General features: G+C 33.4%; 2 protein-coding genes across 2 annotated transcripts; both read right to left on the bottom strand.

The window, feature by feature from the left end:
• Positions 1-3,635: 3,635 nt before the first annotated feature.
• On the bottom strand, positions 3,636-11,998 carry LOC120357245 (homeobox protein cut-like). The gene is made up of 5 exons (XM_039447311.1): positions 11,704-11,998; positions 9,733-10,135; positions 7,053-9,643; positions 5,382-5,615; positions 3,636-4,954 (listed from the first exon to the last, which is right to left on the bottom strand). Exons 1-5 carry the CDS (start codon positions 11,755-11,757, stop codon positions 4,592-4,594), a joined length of 3,645 nt encoding a protein of 1,214 aa, XP_039303245.1. The 5' UTR covers positions 11,758-11,998; the 3' UTR covers positions 3,636-4,591.
• A 7,045-nt stretch (positions 11,999-19,043) lies between these two features.
• On the bottom strand, positions 19,044-23,522 carry LOC105197203 (histidine-rich glycoprotein). The gene is made up of 5 exons (XM_011163474.3): positions 22,611-23,522; positions 21,943-22,025; positions 20,743-20,976; positions 19,442-19,585; positions 19,044-19,331 (listed from the first exon to the last, which is right to left on the bottom strand). The coding sequence occupies exons 1-5, from the start codon at positions 22,873-22,875 to the stop codon at positions 19,164-19,166; spliced, it is 894 nt and encodes a 297-aa protein (XP_011161776.2). The 5' UTR covers positions 22,876-23,522; the 3' UTR covers positions 19,044-19,163.
• Between the last annotated feature and the right edge of the window lie 500 nt (positions 23,523-24,022).

Here is a 24,022-nt window from a genome sequence, read left to right as displayed (position 1 = left end):
CAATCGAAGGACGACACTTCCGCACTTTTCATTGTTAGTTGTAAATAGAACAAAATTTAACATTATTGTCCGACATATTAAATCCGCGATTATAAAATTAAATTAGCAATTTCTTTTCATAGCTCTCACATATGGAAGCCCATAGCCCTTCAAACTAGGCATAAAAAGAACTCCCTATCTTAATTTTTGTGAAAGACATATATGTAATTTTACACTTTTATAATTTTTTATGAGATTATTTGCAGATTGAGGATCAAACTCACAAAAATTTTGATTTCTTTTTGTGAAAAGTTCTATCTTTTAATTTTAACATAAACTAGGAAAGAGAGCTTTATTTTTGTGAAAGACATTTTTAAAGGATCGGGGAACGTGTCCCACCCCGAAAGGATTAACATTGTCCATTGCACTGTCAAAGTAGTGACGAAAGTGAAGTAACCCAAATTGCATTTATATCTATATATCAGAAAAAAGTTGGTTAGTTCTGAAATATCGTAATACTTAATTTTTTCCTGCTTTTCCTTGAGATATACCAAATGGTTAATCAATCTGAAGCAAAATTTTTATATTTATTGTGAATTTTTAAAAACAATAACTAAAGAATGTTTAAAGCTAAGATTTAAAATTCTTAATATAGGATTGAAGGACCATCTTTGTGAGAGAAAAGTGTTTGGTATCATGGCAAGACGCTAGCCAACATTCTGTTTTCATGATTAAAAGCTATGGAAAAGATTCAAAGGAAAAAATGGGCTTTGTATAATTTATCGGAATTAGCCATCCAAAACCAGAAAAACCCTTAAAATTAAGTGTAACACTTAATAGTTGACATCAAAAATATATATAAATTGTAAATGAATTATGGTAATTACAACTACTTTTTTTTCTTAATATAGATGAGAGGAAATCAGAACAAGAAAAAAAAACTAGTAAAACTTGAACTTATTAAAAATATAACAAGAGTACGTCAAATATCCCTAGTATATATTTAAACACCTGTTAAACACCTGTCATGTGCAGCAAGTTTCGATTCTATTTACAGAGAGCTTTCACGATTATCACGGAAAATTACAGCTATTCTAAGTATGTGCTATTGTACGTTGTTTGGTCATTCATAGTGGGAGTTACTTCACGTCAAGTTTAATCAAATTGCTTATAATTATCTACCTCAAACATTCACTATGATTTGCATTATATTGTTAAAGGTTTATTCGAATTTGAAGTAACTCACATCGTTACTCATTAGCAATTCACAAACACAGATAATTTTGGCATGCTCAATACAATTATAACGGTTATAACGTAATTGCACATCTCTTTACATACAGTGTAATTACATTACGTTTTTAAAGTGCTTTAAAGATGCTTTTAGTATTATTATTAAAAATTGACGATTAATTTAATTTGAAATATTATTTCCACATTTAGTATATATGACTGTATTTTAAGACGCGCAATTTTTAGATCTAAAAATGTATTTAAAACTTACATATATAAATATTATTAGGCACCACGATCTATATAGTTCCTTTAGACTTTTGACACTTCTCTATATATTGTATTTGTATGATTTACTTAAGAAACCTAATTTAAATTATTATTCCCGAGTCAAAATTTTACTTTTACAGAGTCTTCGGCCTCAATTAAATCTTTTACGCCTACTTTGATATTTAAATAGAGAACTCTTCTGATGCTATACTTAACCTGTTGACAATAGGGTCTTTCGAGAGGTTTTTGCCGAAAACCTCTTTTTAATCAAAGTATGAAATTTTCCAATAATTACTATTTTGAGGCACAAAAGATCTAATTGAAATTGAAAGTAATAGAAGTAAAATTGCTTAATTTGATTATAACGTAGTATCACGTTTTCACATTTGAAGTAGTAATTTCTCAGTAACTCTCTAATATACTTAAAAGATATACAGATACATGTCAAGAGAAATATTCACGCGAATATTTGTTTGTTTCTAGCAGAAGGTAATAAATAGAAAATTTAGTTAAATCTAGTTCGTTGCGCCAAAACGAATGCCTTTCGCATAAAAATTCATGGAAACGAGAAGATTCAAAGAGACCTAAACTAACAGGTTTCCGTTACACACGAGTAACGAAACACACAGTAACCGTCGCGCGATACTTCTCTCGGGGGCATTCTTAATTAACAAACAGTAAATGAAACGGAAAGGAAAACATTTTATTCTTATCTTCTTCTTACTTGAGAATCCATAATGACATCACCGAGCTCGAATTATTACGTCAAAGACAAGGATTGAGATGCGAGTAATTCTTGCAATGAGAAATACCAAGAACGAAATGCTGGGAACTCGGCACGATTTCAGGAACGTGCTTTTTCGCGTATTTGCGATCGTCCTGTTTTCCCAAGCAAAAATTTTAACTGCGACGTTATTAGGAGTGCATTTAACTTGTCCTTCATCTGGATTTATCGAACGCATTCCATCCCACATGGGCGGAGTGTCCGTACCGTAGCGCGATAAGAGTAATGGGGCACGGCGGAAGGAAAAAAAAAGAAAAAAAAGGCCGCACTTTGCGTGCGTAGCTTAATAGTACCGATATTATCCGCTGCGTAAAAGCATAAATATCGAACTGATAGCGCGCGATACGTGACGATAACGAGAGAGCGGGCGAGTTGAAGCCGCTGGTTGATTCCCACGTGGATTAAACATCGGACAATCGTCGATGCCGCCAGCACTAAACGCGTCCCAACGTCACTCGACCGACATCTCGATCATTAACGATGCTCCGATATTACCTGATTACACTTGAGATCTTTTATCGCGACTGCCAAAGAGACCGATAGCCTCTTTAATAAAGTGCAGGTCGTAAATCGTCTGTCATTTGCATCCGCGATTTCCTCTCCCCCCCCCCCCCTCTCTCTTTCCCTCTGTCGCTTCCTTCAGCGATTCCCGGCTGAATGCCACGCGACCAATCGATACTCCGGAGGCAACGAAGACGAAAGAGCTTATTATCAGCTGTTTCAACGGAACGAGAGAGGAAAGAATAGGATGATCGTAAGAACGATGCGCCTCTCGCGTAATTAATCCTTACGATCGTTTCCGTTAAACGACTACTTCGGAGAATTCTCTTACTGGCGTTCGGGGAGAGAAATTTTTTAACATCTTCTCTCATCGCGAGAGTTAAAGAGACGTAAATGGGACTGTTTCGCCGCTCCCTCCCGCGTTATCCCCCATCCTCATATGGATATTAATCCCTTTAACGTGACATAAAACAAGTCACTCTCACGTTTATGGTGAAAACGTAAGCAAGTGAACAAGAAGTCAACAAAAGTAACGAAGAAATTGCAGTTTCAGTAAATTTCATCATCGGCATCACCAATTGCACGCAATAGCGAAGTATTGCTTCCTAATTAATTGTATTATTCCTTAATTGAGGGTGATCGATGAAACGCGCGGTACTTATTGAATATTTCGTTGTTGGAATGTTATTGCATTAGCGAACACGAGAAATATCTCTATAAAATAGACTCGAATGATTAAAAAATTTAGTTCCAAGACGTTTTTTTTAGACGAAAATTATGGTCTTTTAATTAAACGTGTTTTATTAATAAGAAAATATTTATACACATAAGCAATATTAGGAAACACGATAATAACAGGTAAAACAAAACTAACAAATAATATACTCCAGCATTCATAAATTTGGACACACTTGCGGTTTTGTTACATTTCGTGAAAAGTTAAGTATCTCGGTAAATCGAAGATAAAGAAGTTTTTAAGAACGCATTTTAAAGAGGAGAAATAGAGTTACTAATTTGTTTTAACGAAATATCATTAAACAAAAATCAATAAGAAAAGTATTTTAAGATAGGCTTTCTACTTTCAAATGTTTCTTTAATGTTACGATAAATTTTCTCAATGACATCGTTTTTCCTAGAAATTCATCTCTAAAAAATGTAAGAGATAAAAGAAAAACATTTTTCTTATAATAGTCGTTTTGCATAAATTTCTTGAAGACATTTTTTACTTAACTTTTCGTTAAGTAAAAAATGCAAAAAAATTGCAAGTATTTCCGAAGTTGTGAACGACAATGTAATAGAACATTAAAAATCTTATTTTCTAGATAACGATACCTTAACTGCGACTTTCAAATCAATCTCTCATCTTTCCTTTCATTACGTCGCGAGACGATGTTCGAGCCACGTACGAGTAAATTTCCATTGAACAGGAAAAATAAATTTATCCACGACAGCCTGCGCGAGTTTTCTGGATCTGCAGAAGGTTCAACTCGCAGAGGACAATCGGTTACTTCCGCCTGAATTAATGCTCGCTGTGACATTTCAATTACTCACTCTTGCTTAACCGGAGCTAGATATAACAGCGTAAGCTAAAGCGCATAATATGTCATATCTCAATTGTAGGTGATCAATATAGGTAACAAGGACCGTGCGGGTAAACCGCTCTCTAAAATAATACATAACATATCGATTATACGCGATCGATATCAACGTTAATCAACGCAACATTGATCTAGTCCGAAAGTACCGCGGTATCAAAGTATGGTAACGATCGCGATAATCGCAAAGTTACACTACTCTCTCCCCGCGATCACAGCGTCTTTCGCTTCAGCGATTGTGCTTGTGACCGCCACCCGCGTCTCCGCCGTCGTCACCCTTCTTGAAGCTCCATTTTTTCCCGTGTTCGTGCCCCTCTTTCTTGCCGTACTTATTGCCGTACTTATGATCGTTATCGTAATGATGATCGTGACCTTCTTCATCCTTGTGGCCCTTGTGCTCGTGATGATGGCCGCCTTTCTCGTGCTTCTCTTCTTTGCCGTGTTTCTCCTCGTGGTCCGCGATATCGTGATGGCCCTTCTTTTCGTGACCACCTTTCTTCGACTCGTGAGCGTGATGATGCTCACCGTGCTTTTCTATGTCACCGTCATCGTGGAACTCGTCGAAGAACTCTGTTTTCTTCTCGAATTCGTCCTACAAAATTATCAACAGCGAAATATTGTTGCAATTACAACATTTTTATTTGATTAAGAATTCAATTTCCACGTCACATGTACAAAAATTTATTTTTAGACCTTCATTTTCAACATATAAATATTAAAAATTGTATAACGTTAATTATAGGCAAAAATTGCTTCATGATTCAATGGTAATCTTCATTGATAGGAAAAAATATCAGACAAGAAATATGTTTTCACAAGTAAAAAATTAGAATTGTTCTTAATATTATTATATCAAAATTTTATATTGTACTTCTTTTAGATAATTATCATAATATTGAAATAAAAATATAATATTTTTAAAAGAAATTTAAGATTATCCAATTCATCTATTATAACGATTTTTAGATTTTCGGTTATTATTTTTAATTTCATACTAATTTTCTTTCTGCGAACATTACCTTCTTGTGCACCGAATGTTTGCCGTGTGTACTGTGACCCTTCTTGTGTTCGCCTTTCTCGCCGAATTCTGATGCCTTCTTACCCTCTTCACCGTGATGATGCTCCTCGTGATATTCACCTTCTTCCTCATGTTTCTTCTCCTCACCGCCTTTCTCATCATAATGTTTGCTGGCATGTTCTTTATTGTGATGCCCTTTGTCGGCCTTTTCGTGCTCATGCCAAACCTTATATCCCTGTAATCAATAAACAGAAGATTATTAACAATTATCGAAACTACATTGAGAGAAGAGCATTTGGTATTTGTAATTATAAATAAATGTTAAAATAATTATAATTAACAGCGCTATTTTTATAGTTATGATTAGTATTAGGTTAGCAAGAATGATATACAATGTGCTACTCTAATAAAACAATCACCATAATTTAAATATATTGAACATGAGTATACATTACACAGTACCGAAATTTTTCAGAGATATCTCAGAAATATTTAGATAAACAAATGATATCCGCAAAGCTTGCACTCAAAACTTGTACAAAAATTGTTGAAAGGTTTGCAAAATCTGCAATCTTTTTAAAATATCGTCAAAAATTTATTAAAATGGTTAAACTATTCCAAAAATTACTTTTTTCCCTTAAAAACCCTTATCTAAAGACCCTGAAAAAATTTTTAAACGGAATGAGACGAAATTGTATTGTTCAAACACGTTTCATTTGGTACTTTCACTTTGAAGTTCAATTTTAAAAACTCAAGTGAACGTATTTCGTTCAAGGAATTGATTTTCATTAGATTTCGAGCGAAAATATAATACTGCCTTTTTTATTCAATTTTGTTTTTATACTATTTTTTACTTACTAGAAATAAAGTCCAGCTATTGACGATTTAGCGTACTGCTCGTGGATTTTTAAAATATTTTCAATTATTTTACACAAAAATTTTTCGTAATACTTATTATGTTTACAAATTTACCAAAGATGATAGATTTTAGAAACATCACTGTTGCAACGTTTTACATCTTACAAAATTTTTTCAGAATTGTTACACATAGAAAGTGAAAGGTTGAAATGTCCTGGCAGATATTGAATCTAATGGTTGACTAACCATGAGCTAATAAAGTTATGTCATACATCACTACTGTCCAACTTTTTCAGTTAATATTGTAATGTTCACTTCTTTTAGTGACTATATAGCTAATTCAATCCAATACTTATCTAGCTAAAAGTAGTTATAACTGAATATAAAAAGAAACAATGTAAAAAATTTTATTTTTATTTATTATTAAATTTGTTATCTTTTTACATAAACTGAAGGTAACTTGGATTAATTTTTTAATTAATTAATCGTTATTTATTAATATTAACGTTTTACATTAATCATCATTGCTCTTCTTCTTGCTTGCTGCCTTATTTGTTCATTGATAAGTTTTGAACACAACTCTATCGCTTGCGTCTCTTCAACTTATTAGTAGTTACCGTAATCATAGCTTTCTATTGTTTATATGTTCTAATAAACTCAATTATATTATATAATAAACTCAATTATATTATTTTCTAAAAACTTTTGGCAAGAATCTGTGATGTATAGGCAGTATATTTAAGTTATGATAATTGCAATCATATTTTTGTAAACAGGTTCCAATAAAAAAACACAATTTAAATAAAAAATTTACCTTCTCGCCCTTTTCTGCCTTGTGTCCATGATGCTCCTCTTCATGTTCTGCACCTCCACCTTCGTCAAATTTATGATTTCCCCCATGTTTCTTCTTTTCGTGATGTTCCTCGTGTTTATGCGCATGTTCTTGAGTCTCACCATGCACGTGATCACGCGCTTCCGCTTTACCATCATCCTGATCTCCACTATCGTCGATACCAGGATCATTATTAACAAGCTGATGATATTCCTCGCGTGCGTGCGTAGGATTCGATTCTCCGTATTCCTCGTGAGCGTGATCTTCTCGAAGCGAGTCTCTTCGTGGAGAGATTCGATAGTTGCGCTTATCATTATTGTTTTGCTCCTGTTCGTATCTTTCATCTTGTCTAGAAGCTCGTTGAGCAATTGGCTTGTCTTCAGCAATGCTCTCATCTTCGGATTCTCTATACTGATGATCTCGTCGATCTTTCTTGTATTGTCCGCCCGCTAATTTCTTCTTTTTATCAGAGCGTTCGCGATACTTGTTGTTCCGCTCGCGAGTTTCATCATCATTACCAAGAGATTCGAAATATTTGTTGTTACTTTCAAATCGACGCTCAACGTCTCTTCCATAGTCTAGTTTATCGTGACGATCTTTTGGTTTGTTGTATTTCTTGCTATCATAGTGCGATTTCTCAGGTTGTTTTTCATCCGAATGATCGGTATTATATTTATACTTATTATACTGACGATTACCATTGCCTTTATCCTTACTTTTTCCAATACTGACATGTTCTTCCTCCTCCGTTTCATCGACTTCCTCTTCATCATCATCGTTCTCGTACCGAGCCTTCTCATATTCCTTGCGCCCATCATCGTTTTTACTGTTATCATCGTTTTCATATTTATAATCTCTATTTTGATATCCGTAATTACGACTCTGCTGCGGATAACGATCTTCCTCCTCTTCTTTGCGATCTTCTTTCTCGCGTTGTTTATTCGGCGTCTCAAAAATATTAGTTTCCTGATTAACTCGAGTTTTATAATTTTCATCGTCGTCATCATCGTCATTATCTTCTTCTTCAACCTCATCTTCGTCTTTAACTAGAGGTCGCACGTTCGCTTGAACGTTATCATCGCTTTTCTCGCCAAGTTTTCTATCTATATCTTGCGAAACGAGTAATACGCCATCGTAATACGGCGCAGGCTTAGAGAACGCAATCGGTCGGGCTCTCGTCGAAGTAAGAGGTTTTAAAGTTGCGTAAGGAAGGGTGGAAACTTGCTGTTGCGTGGGCTGCACCGGCTGCTTAAAATCTTGCGCAATTGCTTTCTGCGCATTGAATATATTAGGAACATCAGCTGAATGCAAGTTCGCGAATTTGTTATAGAGCGCGACTCCAAGATTTTCATTTAAACTTGATTTCTCATCAACGGGACTGTTGTAAGTGGTGGCTCTAGGTAAGAAGTTCTCCTTGCGAATGGCTTGAGAGTCATCCTGCTGCCGTACGACGTATGAGGCGGATGTTTGACTGGGTATATAAGTTGTCGCGAAGTTCGTCTTCGTAACAGTCGTTACCGCGGGGCTTTCCGTAATGCTGTGGTAATCCGACGAGCTCTGCTGGCCATTAACGGTGACCAGAGGACTTCTCGTAGTGGCTGTGTAAAGAGCATTGTAATCCAGGGTAGTTCTTTCCCTTGCGGGACTCGTCGGCGGATTCGCCACGGTACTGACGACCGTTGCTGAATTTCCCTCAAGATTGAGATGCTTCGCGCGCTTTATCGGGACGTAATGGCGCGCCGGAGGCGGACTAAAAAGCTCCGTTGGAAGAACCAGCGGTAGAACGTTCGCGGAGGAGCGGGCGATCTGCTGCTGCTGCTGACCGAAACCCCTCGGTGAGGCGATCGGTTTTCTGTATGACGCATCAATATTTGCGGTAACGGGCGAATTGAGCGATGGCAATGCGGAAAATGGTCTCGGCACTGTGCTATGCCTCGGTGGTAACCGTACGGCGTTTGCATCACTCGGAACGTTCAAATTTTTTAAATTGTTTGCATCGATGTTATTGGCGTTACTGTCGTTCAATCGTAAAGTAAACGACGATACCGATTGAATCGGGGGGTATTGAATATGCCATTTGCGACTTTTGAGTCTTTCCGCTGGACCAGAATTGGACGCTGGCGATGTAGATAATGATCCGTTCCTCGGCTTCGTTTTTCCGCTGGATACCTTGAAATATCCCGCGGGCGTGCTCGATTCGTTACTGCCGGCAGTTTCCTCGTCAGAGCTTGATTCCTCGGACGACCAGAATCGAGGAGTTATGGTGGTGCGATTCGACTGATGATATTTTTTAAGTAACTTTCTCGACTTCTTGTTTTTTAGAGTCGGCGACGTGTAGGAAGGATCAGTATCGGAATGCGGCTTCTTCGCTCCGTCGTTAGTCACCGAACGGATCGTCACTTCCGGAATGTAAACTTGCTTGAGCTGCTTTAGTGCCTGGGACAAATAGGAATTCCGCGCCAAGTCGTCGTTGTTCAACGACAATTCGGTAGTTTTCTGTGATATATTTCTCAACATCTCGGCATAATCCCTCTGGAGATCTGTTACTGACCCCGCGGCCTTATCGTGGATATCTATGAAGAACAAATACAGAAACTTATCCCGATTTGTACGAGAGTATACTACTGTAATACGGAAAGAAAAGTAATATTGCTTTATTTACCGCGAGTACGGTTCGAGCCGTCGACGATTTTTCTCTTGAACTTCTTCGACGTGAGTCTCTGCGGCTCGTACTTTTCGATCACGCGACTCATTATTTCCAGATCCGCCTCGAGTTGGTCCTCCTCGTTCGCGTTGACGATCGCGGTGCGCGATTGCGCCGCATCCTGATCGACCAAATCCGAATTCGTCAACGTCGAATCTCTTCTTCGTATCTCGCGCTTAGATAGAAGTGAGAGTATGTCATCGTCGAGCTTCGACGTGTCTTCCGCTACTGCATTCGCGAGTATGCGAGTGTTATTTCCATTTCCGGTAATAATCACTTCCTCCAGAATAATTTTGGAGTCATTTTGGGCGTTTGAAACGTTCGTGAGGTTGTGTCCTGCGTCACCGATTTGTAACGTCAGCTGCAAAAGATCTATGTTAATTGTGTTAACACAAATCTTATTATATAATAAATATACAGAGTTTTAAATAAGTTAATATTTTTTTAACTAAATTAAGTTAAAATTAATGGCTCATAAAATCAATTTAGTTAAAAGTTGCGCATGAACAAAAAACCAACTTAGTAAAAAATTACATTAAAATTAAATTAAATTAAAAGTTGGTTTTAAGAAATATCATTTATAAATTTAAAAGTCCTCCGTAATTGGTTAAAATTAAAATTACTCTAAATAATAAATTAATTACTATATTAATCGAAAAATTTAATATCTTTTTGTAAATAAAATTTACAAAATAACAAGAGAATAATGTTTTTTGGATAAAATTGTATTTTTTTTTTTACATACATAGATAAGTTTTTAACTATAAAAAGCAAAAGTTAATAAGTTTGTGTTTTAAAAATAATTAACAAAAATTAAAAATTAATCCAGTTAAATAAAAAATTAACTTTTAAAATTTATTATTTAACTTTTTAACTAGTTACTTGTTTTTACTAGTTATGTAACAACTCTGTAAAAATTTGATTTATTTAAAGAACAATAATAGCTTTTTTGCACATATAGGAAGGAAAGATGGGCTTTTTTAAGTTTCTGTAATCCTAACCCTAATTTATTTTTTTTTAGATTTATAAAAGCCTTGTTTATTATTTGTAAAAATTAAAAACTATTAAATAAATAAATTTTTTTTTTATTTTGATTTTTTAGGATATGTCAAATTCATCATTTTGTCTCATATGCAGATAAGCTAACTTAATACTGAGTAAGATGACAAATAATCAAGTAAAGTTAAAAATATACTTTTAAATAGAAAAAAATTATAATAAACTCTCGTGTAATAATAATAAAATATTATTTTGATATTATAGTAACGCAGTTTAAAAAAATGTAAATAGGACAAAAAATATTTATATAATTTACAAAAATAGAATTATTAAAATTGCGGCATATATTGCGATTAAAATACCAAAAAAAAACTAATGCACATGCGTCATCTTGTCCACGCACGATATTCGTTATCTTATCCCTCGTCGTGTTTATTTAATTACTAAATATAAATGTAACAATACGGAAAAATGAAAAATATTAATACATTCTTTACAATATTGTATACATTTTTAGCCATACAATATTGTGATTTTCTTAAACATAAAAATATTTACTGTAATTATGACATTCCTTATAATCAAACTCCATAAAGTTAGGTGCATCCAAAATATATCGCATATTCTATTATCCACTTCTGTGGATAAGATTTTATCCACTTCATGATCTTATCCCTTTTTTTCCGTACTTACATTCGCGATAAAAGCAATGCTTATTCGTGCGATAAAATTTATTAGTATTAAATATATCTCGCATATATTAATTAGATTAATGTCAGCGCGGACAAGATTCCATATATATTTCACAATATTCGGCACCGTACCACTTTATTGTTTCTCACTCCAGTTCGTTCAAATTAAAAGTTGTCGTAAACACGCGTCAACCTTTGCCGCTGACAGCGGCTTTAAAATTCATGATCGAGATATTACCAGGTGGATTAACAATAGTAGCACCATGGCTATCGGCTTCCGGCAGGTTTTCATTATTCGTCGAATCCGCGGCAAACACTGAACCGTATTGACGCGGACAGACAATTATATCGTGTCGTTTCCTCTATCAGAAAACCATTCGCGAATGATATGACAGTTTCACAGCGATTAGGCACCTCAGAGTGACGAAGGAACCCCCGGCAATCGCAGTCCTGCATCGATCGCTCCTTTAATTCGGCTTCCTCCTTTCTCTGTTGATTGCACAAGATCGTCGCTCGGCCGGAGCCGAGTGATCTGAAAGCACATCCCGATCTCTCATTATTTAGTCTATTATTAACGCGCCTTGTGCAACGAGCCGCGTTTTTTATCACATGAAGTATCGTAACACAAAGGAAATGGTGTTTCCTCCTAGGTATGCCACATTGCAATTCACGATTTTACTTGTACGGCAGTTCTTCCGTGTCATTTTGTACCGGTGCGGCGCCGGCGATTGCCTCACATTAGCATTTACATGCAATATTATTTTGCGCTTGCATTACCCACTTGCTCTATCAAAAAGTTCCACGCTCGCGGTGGAACGCAGCTGTCGGAATTAAATTTGCAGTATTATTCAATGGAAATCAAACGATCACCACTGACAAAGCCATTGATCGCAGCGGGGTGAATTTTCCATTTCCACGTAGACACACTGTGGATTTTCATAATCCACTGTTGTATTAACGTTGCACCTCTCCGCATACCGGACACCAATGTGCATCGCATGAAGTCACACACGATCTCCTGCGGTTTCTGGCGTCACGTAAATTATTACTTCAAAGGATATCGTGCGAACAGAGTAAATTATGTTGATCGCGACAGAAATTTAAAAGAGCAAATAAAGCCATCAGTTTAAATAATTTAAATCGATGTAACAAAGAATAGGATGTGGTTATCCTCTAATTATTATCTGCAATGCTCTCGTAAATCGAAAAATATTTCTTGATTTGTAACACATTTTGTTATATAATCGCATATTTTCTCTTTGTCACTTATATTGTATTTATTATTATTTTTATTTTTTTTACTATAAAAATGTCAAAATCACACTACCGTTCAAAAGTTTCAGCAATGCTTGAAATTTTCTCGCGTATGACGAAAAATTAAAAAAATCTATAAAAAGTTTGGAAAAAATTTGTGCGTATCAAACATATTATAACAGTTCTTTTGATTTTTTTCACAAAAAAATTCTGTAATTTTAAAGTTAAAAAATATTTTACGTGAAATAAGTTTGTACATTAGAAGTTTGAAAAATTATTAAATCAATATTTAACAAAAAAATTTAAAGCTTAAAAAATTCATATTAACATAATTTTAATGTAACTTTTGTCAATGAATATTTCATTAAATTACAGTGCTTTAAAATAATAAAAAATTATAAAAATTCCAATTAATGTTATATAATTTAAAAACAAAATACTGTCAAAGAGAAATTGGAATACAGATTCAAAGCTCTACTTTTTCTTTTCAAAATGAATTTTTGCAAATTTGTCTACGTTTTTTTTTCATAAAGATTCTTAACTTTTCGTGAGATATGAGAAAATCTCAATTGCGCTAAACTTTTTGAGCGGTAGTGTAGATCATATTTTTCTAATTTCAATAATACTTTTTGAAAACAATGTGTTTTAAGAGACGTTAACGTTATAATATAGGTACAAATGCATTTCGTTTGATTAGGCAAAATTTAGATTGATTATGTCAGCCAAAGTGAAAAGAAGTTTCTTGACTTTTCACGCGACGTTACGCCGAATTTCTGCGTGCATTCAAGCTTAAATAGGTCAGTTGTAATTGTTCATTCACCGCGTCAATGTTCGCCAACCCCAGACTGCGCCTTAATTAAAAGACGTAATTAAAGAGAATTTATTATGCAAGTAATCGTCGCAACGGTAGAAACATTTCGAAACTTCGGTGAATTCGACTCGGAAAGGCGCCTGTAACGGAATTTCGAAATATTAAAAGAAAGTTTATCGATTAAACGATTAAACGATATTAAATGATTATCATCATGTTCTAAATATAATCTTAGTTTACGTAAAGTAATAAAATCGTTAATCGAAATAACGTTACACTTTTCAAACTTTAGTACATCGTTATATTTATCATCTATAATTTTCTCAACTGATTGATCTTTTTTAAAGAAAATAACGTGCAGCCAATATTTTTTAAAGTTAATTAAGAGTTTAAAAATAAGAGCTAAGAAAGTAAGAGAAACAAGAAAAAAGATTGCAATCAAATAGAAACTATATTTCTAATTTAATTTCAAGTATATTTTAACAAGCTTCATAAATAGCAATAAATTATTAACTCTGCAGTTTTGTTTAAATTACCTTTATTTTCATATTGTTTAGATCAATCCAATCAAAAAGCTCTAAGAAACTCTAAAAAATCTTTTACAGAAGAAAGATCTTACATTAACAGACATTAGTAAAATACAAAAAAAAGAGTTTTTAAATAAAATATTAAGAAGAAAGTAAAATGTGTTTTGGATCAAATGAACGAATAAAACAACAGTTATCATATTTTTTTCAATTTTATGTTAAAAATTGAAAACTCGTGAGAAATGACAACATTCTGATAAAATATCAGTTTCTGAATTGGCCGAAGAGTGTATGAAAGATAATCCGCAAGAATCGAGATATCTATATACGCCATATAGAATCACACGAATCAATGGACACGGAAGTTATTTCCTCGGCTGGCTTGCCGCCTCGAAAACAAAATTCATGGACCTACGTTAAGCGTGAAGCGATTCTGACAGATTTCTGACCATGGATCCTGTGCCGCTGCGACGAACAGTCATCTTTAACAATCTAGCGGCGCAATCTTCGCGGATCCATCGGCGGTATTTACGACAGATGCTTAATGATCTCGTTATACGCAAAGGTCTTTCTTATTTCAGTGTGAAATTCAACGCGACATCGTAAAAATCAGATGCGCAGGACTCGGAAAGGCGGAAACGCCGCGCCATATGAAACGCTTCCTTACCTTCTTGGTTTTGGAACAAATGGAAGATTCTCTGAAAATCCCTTGGCAACACAATAATAGAAAATATTGCAAATGGAATAGGTTTGTTCTTTCTAGCTGTAGCATTTCTGAAGTCATTTTCTTTCCTCTTTCTTTGTACAAAGTAGTGCATGTACCTTCGTTTCATTTTAACTCTTCATCTGCAAGCATACGCAAATACCCAACAATTAGAATTAGGGATTTTACAGTTTTAATTATGGTAAAAATTTTTTTTTGAAATATTTTTTATATGTAAAATTTTTCAGAATTTCTATATAAATTATATAATTTTTTTTTAGAAAATTTTCTCAATTTTTGAACAAATTCAACAAATTGAAACTATTTTTTTGAAATACTAAGAAAATATAAGTTAGAATAACATAACAAAATAATTAAGTTTTTTTAAAGATTATCATCTAATCCAACTTATTATTTTTGTAAATATTATACCTTCGTTGGCGTCGACTGATCGTGGATTCGGTCAACTTTAAGGAATAATTGCTGAGCTACATCTAGATAAATTTGCGTAAGCATTAAGGATAAGCATCAAACCAATCACTGCGTGCGATATCGCCAGATCGACTGTACACACAGTAATCAATTGCCAGAGTAAGTTTGATACTCGGCTAAATTCAGCAGAAAATAGGACCACCGGGTACAATTACGTTTTGATCAATCCTCTCAGTAATATGCCTACATTATAGCGGGATTACATACTGCGCGTTCCGAATTATTGTGTCAATATATCGCTCATACATACATTAATTACAACAATACTAGATAACAGAAAGATGATACGAAGCAATACGAAGCAGATATATAGAAGAAATATTCAGAAATAATGCAAAAACGAAAACGATTTCAATGCAAGAATATGTCTTCATAATAATTTAAATTTTTTAACACCGACATATTACGCGCTCAATACTTATTATGTTTTTTATGAAATTTTAAAATTTTAAAAATATTGTTTATTTATATTTTATTATAAAGACTTTTATATTAAGCCATCATTATCATTGTGTATTCCCTAAATTGTTAAACCTAATGCGGCAAAATCGGTGGTTAACCTCTGTTGTTAATCACTTCACTTGTGATTACATAATCAGCCTGAGGTTAATTACTCTTATTTGAATATCCATCTGCTTCAACCGAGGAGTTTCGAAGCGCGAAATTGGATTTTGCACGAGATTATTAACCCATTAAAATAATTGGAGGGTCTTCGAAAACGAGTAATTTATTTTGCCATCACATCAGCTGAAGTTTTGGCATTTAAATTGGCAATACCTGATATAATGGTATTTTTTAACGAAATATTTTGAGCGTTAATAAATACCGTTATACCAGAGTGTCTTGAATTTAAATGCCAAAACTTCGGCAGCTGATATAATGGCATTTTAAATAAAATCACGTTATTGAAATTATAAAAGTGTGATAAATAAAATGAGAGTTTTAGCTTTCAATCGTTAAACAAGATGAAGACTCTCAAGGTTGCCTCAATTCCATACATCAGCATTAAGTCGTACATTGCAATGTGCACTGAAGCGCGAACGGTTTTACGCTAAGATTTTCACTTTTCCCGCAATCGAAGTCGATAAAAGAAGTGACAGCATGACATTTGAGATTTGTTCGAGAAGTTATACTCTCTCGTGTTTTAAGTAGATAACTATATATTATATATAAAATTCAATTACATAAAATAACAGAAGCCTTGTTTGCTTGATCTTATAATCTCGGAAAGCTTTAATATCCATATAAGTATGCATACTATTGTATTTTTAATCTTACGAAAAAACTGCAATCAATACGTTGCAATTTTCTAAATTAAGGATGTTTTGGCTATACCAGCTAAAAGTAACCGATAATTTAAAATTTAAAAACTATAAGCTTCTTAGATTAATTCCTTTTTATCTAATTAATAAGAAAAAATTTTGATCGTTAGACTTATGCAGCTAAAACCTAAAATTACTTTATTTTGGTACTGTTTTGAGTAAATAACTTTTAAACGAGTAAGTATATTCGGACGAAATTAATACGAACATTTATTGGAATTTTACTGGTTTATGTAAAAAATTTGATTTGATTCGTAACGGTATTACTTCATCAAATAGATAGCACAAACAATATTTTATATAAGATCAAGAACAAACAAAAACTTAATTTTTCACTCGAATATGTCTTTTTGGCCTAAATGCGTGGATCTGTCACGTCTGACGTTACTTTCCCAAACTTAAAGCATTATTAAAAAAAGAAAAACATGGAACATCTGTCAACATTATTGACAATTTCATGATTATTTTAATAAGTATTGTTTATTAAATATAAGACACAAGACTCGTGATAATGTGAATAAAAACAAGAAATAAAAAGTGGCAAATACAAATCATCAAAAAGTTACAATACGTCTATTTTATTTTAGGAAAATGTCTACAATTAAAAAAAAGTAAAAATGTGTTATAACAGTTATTAATGATCCTGTATTTTAATAAAAAAGTATTGCACTGCACAAGAGAGAAGAAAGGTATAACTATAAAGAAAAATGAACATAAAAAATCAATTTTACATTTCCGTAATATTTCTTTCATGCCAGAGTTTGAATAATTCAAAAGTAGCTTTGTTGATTCCCTTGGAAGAATGAAGAATATAACATGCGTCATTTCTTCTCTTAAACTATTATTTAAATTGCAATTTACGGAACTTTATCATATTTTTTATCGAAGACGTTATTCAATATTATTGTTGCATATATATCTAAAAAAATCACTAACAAAAGTAATAAAGTTACTGTATACTTAATTATTGACGAAAAATCGTACATGTACGAATCCAAACACACATTACTTCCCCACTTTTTATTTCTGACAAAAATTTTACTAATAAAATTATACTCATTTTTTTAATAAGTATAAATATAAATAAGTAAAAATTATATTTGATTAGTAACATATTATATTATAACGTATACACAGAATATAAATGCTTTGTTATATGTTTGGCATTAATATATCAATATCAATATCAAGATTTTTTATATGTTTTAATTCAACCACACACGTAAGTCCCAGCGCGCGCGCGCGCGCGCTTACGCAAAGTTTTTTATAAATTATACATTCTCACCTTATAATTGATTACAAAGCATGCTGGTAAAGAAATATAATTCTTTTATCAGTGTAAGATACACATACAAATTATTAAATTACATTACATACAAGTTATTAAATTACATTAAATATTTTATAATAAAAATTAGATGGTATTCATAATTTTAGACTTACTCTGTATTCTATAATAAGAGCTCAGTGAGAAATAACAGATCGGAATGACGTTATATCAATATCTACAAAATTAATTGATATATACGTCAAAAATTTTGTCGTCTCTGTATCATCTGAATTAAACGAGTATTAAACATTTACCATGTTTATTTATATCCGACTCTATCAATATAAATTAATTTTAATCTCAATTTAACTTTATAATTAGCTTGATAATTACTCTTATTTGAACATCCACCTACTTCAACTGAAAGGTTTTGAAACGTTTGAAGTTGGATTTTGCAGAATTATTAAATTATAATTGGAGGTTCTCCTTTGACAACAAGCAATCTAGTTTTACTTGAGCGTTAATAAACACCATCATACAGGTTGTCTTGAATTTAAACGTGAAAACTTTGGAAGATTGTATGATAGCATTTAAAAATAAAATAACGTAACGTTATTGTAATTTTAAAATCCTATTAAATAAAATAAAAATTTTAACTTTTAATCGTTAAAGAAGACAAAGATTCGGAAAGTTATCTCGATACCATACATTAGCATTAAAACTCGCACAGTGTAACGTGCACTGAAGCGCGACCTGTTTTATGCTATATTAAGATTTTCACTTTTCCCGCGATCGCCAGCGATAAAAGTAGTGGCAGCATGACGTTCAACATTTGTTCGAGAAATTATAAGATTTGTTCGCATCGCATGCTCCAATGTAGACAAGAGAGCACTTGGATCAATTGGATCGCTTTCATCACAAATCACAAAATTGATTCGAACGTATTGGAGCATGTTAGAGTGAGTAGGAGTTGGAGCATGCGACGCGAACAAACCTCTTGCGTTCTAGGTGGATAACTATAACTTATTATATTATTATTCTTATATCATATTTAAATCTATTTATTATACATATATCAATAAAACTTATGCACTACGTAATTGTGAAAATCTTGCGGCAAGTTTGTATGCCACTGTACTCGACGAAGAATAAAATTATTGTTGTCATCACAAGTTTTTTTTAATAAGCTCAACGTATATGATTCACACCATTCGATGTCGCTCCAAACATGCAGCTTTATTCTATCCGTAAAATTCTCGACAAAATAAACGTAAGTAAAACGCTTTCGATTATATAAAAGTAAGTTTTGTTGTGCCTTGTCAATGATGATTTGATTTCGACCATTTGTGTCCTGATGCATGTCCGCCTTTATGGCCGTGTTTCTCATTATGGTCGTGATGACTATCGTGCCCTTCTGCCGATTTATGACCTTTCTTTTCGTGATGATGGTGACCTCCCTCGTGCTTCTTTTCCGCACCATGATGACCCTGAAATAAAGACGATATCGATGTTTCAACGGCCGAATTAACGCGCAATTGTGCATGTAAGTCTTTCAGTGACAAAGAAAATAATTATAATAATTTTAATAAATAACAACCTCGTGGTGTCCCGCATGTAGAGAGCCTTTCTTTTCATGACCACCCTTCTTGCCTTCGTGTTCCTCATGCCAACCACCGTGTTTTTCACTTCCTCCATCCTCGTGATATTCGTCATAAAAATCCTGTTTCTTCTCATACTCATCCTGAAAACAATTTACTAACTCAATTTAATAACTTTATTAACATAAGATCTATTTTTAGTAGAAACTTTTTTTATTTTTATTATTTAGAATTTTTTAGATATTTTAGATATTGATCCAAGATAAAATTGTATTGAGAATTTGAACAGAACAGAAGATTTAAAATGTTTATTAGTAGTTACAACATATTTTTTATTCTACAAAAAAGTACATCTTATAAAATTTATATCTAATGAACATTTTAATGGAATAAAAATTAAAGGTAGATTTCCGAAAACGGTTAATCTTCAGGTTAAAAAATGGCTTTATCTCTCACAAGAGACGCCAAAAATCCCTTTAAGAGGTTTTATTTTAACCTTAAATGAATAAATTTATATTATTGCGTTATCACAAAGTTTAATCGAAATCGGAGATTAACCGTTTTCGGAAGTTTATCCTAAAGTATTATATTAAAGTGTAATATTAAATATAAGCAAGATATCATCATAGAAATACAGTTACATTGAATAACAGAAGCCTTGTATGCTTGATCTTATAATCTTGGCAAGCTTTTGTGTACATATAAATATTTATATTATTGTATTTTTAATATTGCGAAGAAATCACAATTGAGTTTTCTAAATTAAAAATGTTTTAGCTCTATAATCTAAAATTATCAAAATTTAAAAACTTATTTTTAGATTTATTCTTGTTTACTTTATTAATAACAAAAAAATTTTAACATGTTGAATCTTATTCTTTTAATTAAGTTGCAAAAAGGCAAATAATGAAAAATCTGACTCAACTGACATGATCCTATTTTGCTACAATTTTAAGCAAATAACTTTTAAACAAATAAATCCTGAATTTTTGCACAAATATTTATTAGAATGGAAGGTTCCCAATTGTCTTATACAATTTGTTTACCAACATCCCATTTGTCTACAAATCATTTGCGCACAAGTAAAAACTTAAAGGACGAATGCATGTTTGCACACACGACAATATTGCGCACAAGCAGCATTACGCACAAAAATTTTTGCCTACAGATCGATTACCTACAGACAATAGTTTTTGATACATGTATTCTTATACAAGGGTGATTAACAAAACAAATTAATTTCGAGCATGCGACACGTAATCGTTGAGCAACAAGACGATGCGCATTACACGATTCGTACCTTTTTGAATACACTGTGCTCTCCCTTCGTACTATATCCTTTTTGGTGCTTGCCCTCTTCACCAAACTTTGCGTGCTTCTTACCCTCCTCACCGTGATGCTCCTCGCCATAATGCCCAGCTTCTTCGTGATTCTTCTTCTCTTCACCATCTTCCTCCTTATACTCTTGTTTGTGCTTCGCTTTATCGTGATGTCCTTTATCGCTTTTCTCAGACTCATGGAAAGCCTTGTAACCCTTTTTCAATCAAGATACACGTTATTAAAAAGTTAAAAAGATATTGGAATCAGATTCCCACGGTGTAACAATTAAATTATATTACAGAATTTTATGCAAATTACTCTTAATTTTAATACGCCCCTATACACTGCTCCATATAACTTCTTGTGTTTATATTTACATTTATTATATTAAGGTTCTTTAATCGATGCGTCGCAGCATATTACTGTAAAAGGTCTCTAAGTGTGCGGCAAAAATTTGGCATTTGCGGCATTTTAGAGAAAGTAAAAGAAGACACGTACGCGTACACACACGTATAATTTAAAAATATGTAAAAATAAGAATAACGTGCAAAATATAAAAAGTTTTCATTATTTTTAAAATATTCACAATGCGTTTATTATTACACGACATTATTACACTGAGAAGAAAATTGTTAACTTGACTAAAATTTTCAACTTGATTAGATTTCTTCAGTTTAGAATATTTATGTATTTAAGTTAAAAATATAAATATTTAAACTGAAGTTGAAGTATTTTACGTATTTAAATTAAATCCTAAATAAGTAAAAAAATGTAAACAAGTTAAAAAATCTAGTTAAGTTAATCACCTTTTTTCTCAGTATAGAATACTAATTTTGATGTAAAAAAATAAAACTCTTCCATTGCTGCTTTGCAACGGTGAAATTCGCACAGAAATATAAAATAATACCAAGACTCACAAAGGGGTAAATAAAATATTTTATAGTCACGCGTCCAAACGCTTCTTTAGGTCAAAGCCTGTCTCGTTCTTAGGGTGCAATATTCGTATAAAAAAAAGAAAAACCTACGTAATATATATTCCCGCAGCGAACGAGGGGAGCAAGAGCGCACCGTTGACGCTTATATTACAAGCGATAAAAGAAGGAAGTAGTCGCCGACGACGACGTGGATGACAACGGCCTGAACGTCGATAGCACAGTCGAAGGACAAAGCTGTTACATACCTTATCGCCCTTATGGCCGTGCGTGTCGTGGTGGTCCTCGTTGTGTTTCGAGCCGGCTCCCTCTTCGTGGTGTCTGTCACCGCCTGTTAGAATAAAATGTAAATAAAGCTACCGGGGCTTTATCACCGGTGAGAGACTGCTCTCTTTCTCACCCTCTTTCGTTTAACGAGTCTCTCAATTCGCACGTCAAAGAGAAAATTATGTATTCCAAGAAACGATGTCTTCATTGAGCCTTTCTCGCGCAATTCAAAGTCATTCGCTTATACTTGAAAATAGAGTATATAATGTTATTAGATACATTATATTTCAATCCTTGAGACGAAAGAGAGAGGAGAGAAAGATCGAAGATGACACATGTAATGTGGTCTCATTTTGTCAGACGCTCATTTTTTATTATCTTACTTAATTATTGCAAAATTCAATATTATAAACCAATATTGATATTAATATGATATTAACAAACGTACAGCAATCTAATTAAAAATAACTTTATTAATTTAATAATTCAAAAATATATCCATAATTCAAAAATATGTGCACAATCATTGCAGCTAAAATTTAGCAATATTTGTTTCATAAATTCTTCATATTAAATAATCTCATTTAATTTAGTTATTTTTATTATTCTTATCGCTTCACGTTCTTACAAACAGGTTGTAATAATGTACCTCCATGGCCAGTAGCCTCCGCGTTTAAATCCTGAGAATATCGAAAACCAGCTGGAGTCTTGCTGACTTTTTTCATCGCCGGTGAGCCATCGAGAAGAACAACAAGGGTGAGCAACAGCCACAGTGTCCTTAATTTGCCGACGCGTGACGTCATTTCGATTCTACGTAGAGTGAGAAGTACATGCGAAACGTGAAGAACAAGATGAGGCATTGAGATGCGACTGCAAACGTGGGTTCGATTTATTGCGCTGATACTTCCTCTCATCGCTCGTTTTTCTTCGCTGCTGCCAAGCAGGCGATCACGTTTTTCCTATTAGTCGCTGAGAGGACTTTTCTCTTCCGGAGGATGACAACGTAAAAGAATGAAAAAAAAGACGAGTTTTCTTACTTTGTTGACGCCACTTTCACCCGCCGCGCTCATTCTTCGCGGTATGAGCAAGAACAAAATGCGAGCGAATCGTATATCTTGCTCCCGTTTCCGATCATTAACATTTTGGATCTTGACTTATCATTGCACTCTTAGCTTTTAAATCAGCACAATTTTGATGGGATGAACAGATGTGAAACGCAAGGGAATGGCCAAAGAACGTAAACGATTCATAATCACTGAACATCAGAGTCTTTATAAATTAAGCTAGTAAATAAATATTGTGCTATAACTAAAAAGACAAAACTGTCACACAAACAATTACTATCATTCTTTTCTACACTGTCTGTCTGAAATATCCGCTCTATATGATACAACCCTCTCTTCGTTCTCCTCGCCACACTTTTATCTTCTGCTACCATGGAAAAGCCGATAAGCCACGAAAGGATGTTTTAATACGGATTTTACGTAATGAATCTCTCTGCCGCATAATTACAATTATTAATCCGCTCTGTAAATCATGCGGGATCATTAATAGTTCCGACATTAACGCGTTACGACTGTTTCTCACAATTAGCAATTTTTGAAATACGAAAAAACCTAAACTGCAGCATCGCAATTTGCGTTTTATCGTAATTAAAAAATTTTCTCAGCATGACCACTAAATATGTCGCACCATTAAATCTGTATACGGATAAAAAAAAGTTTGCTCAACGTTTTTTGTTTAGTTCTCCATTCTCACTGTGCAGTTTTAATGTCGGCATGAACCAGAGCAGATTTTAATAATTGCAATTGATTTCTACATAAACGTCATGTTGAGCAATTTACATCAATTCAAAATAAAATGCCAAATTAAACTGTAAAATATATTTGTCTCCACTACATGTCCTAGAATCAACCAGGTAAAAAAATTTTTATAGATACATTATATTTATATAAAATGATTATATACGAATTATACAAAATTATCCCCGCGGAAGTTGCGGCAACTGATAAATACATGAAAAAATATTTTTTCAATATTTTTAAACGGATTGCTGGCACC

This window comes from Solenopsis invicta, chromosome 3, assembly GCF_016802725.1.
Source record: "Solenopsis invicta isolate M01_SB chromosome 3, UNIL_Sinv_3.0, whole genome shotgun sequence".
Taxonomy (NCBI): domain Eukaryota; kingdom Metazoa; phylum Arthropoda; class Insecta; order Hymenoptera; family Formicidae; genus Solenopsis; species Solenopsis invicta.
The sequence above is the reverse complement of the archived record's forward strand: the minus strand, read 5'-3'. Positions and strand labels throughout refer to the sequence as shown.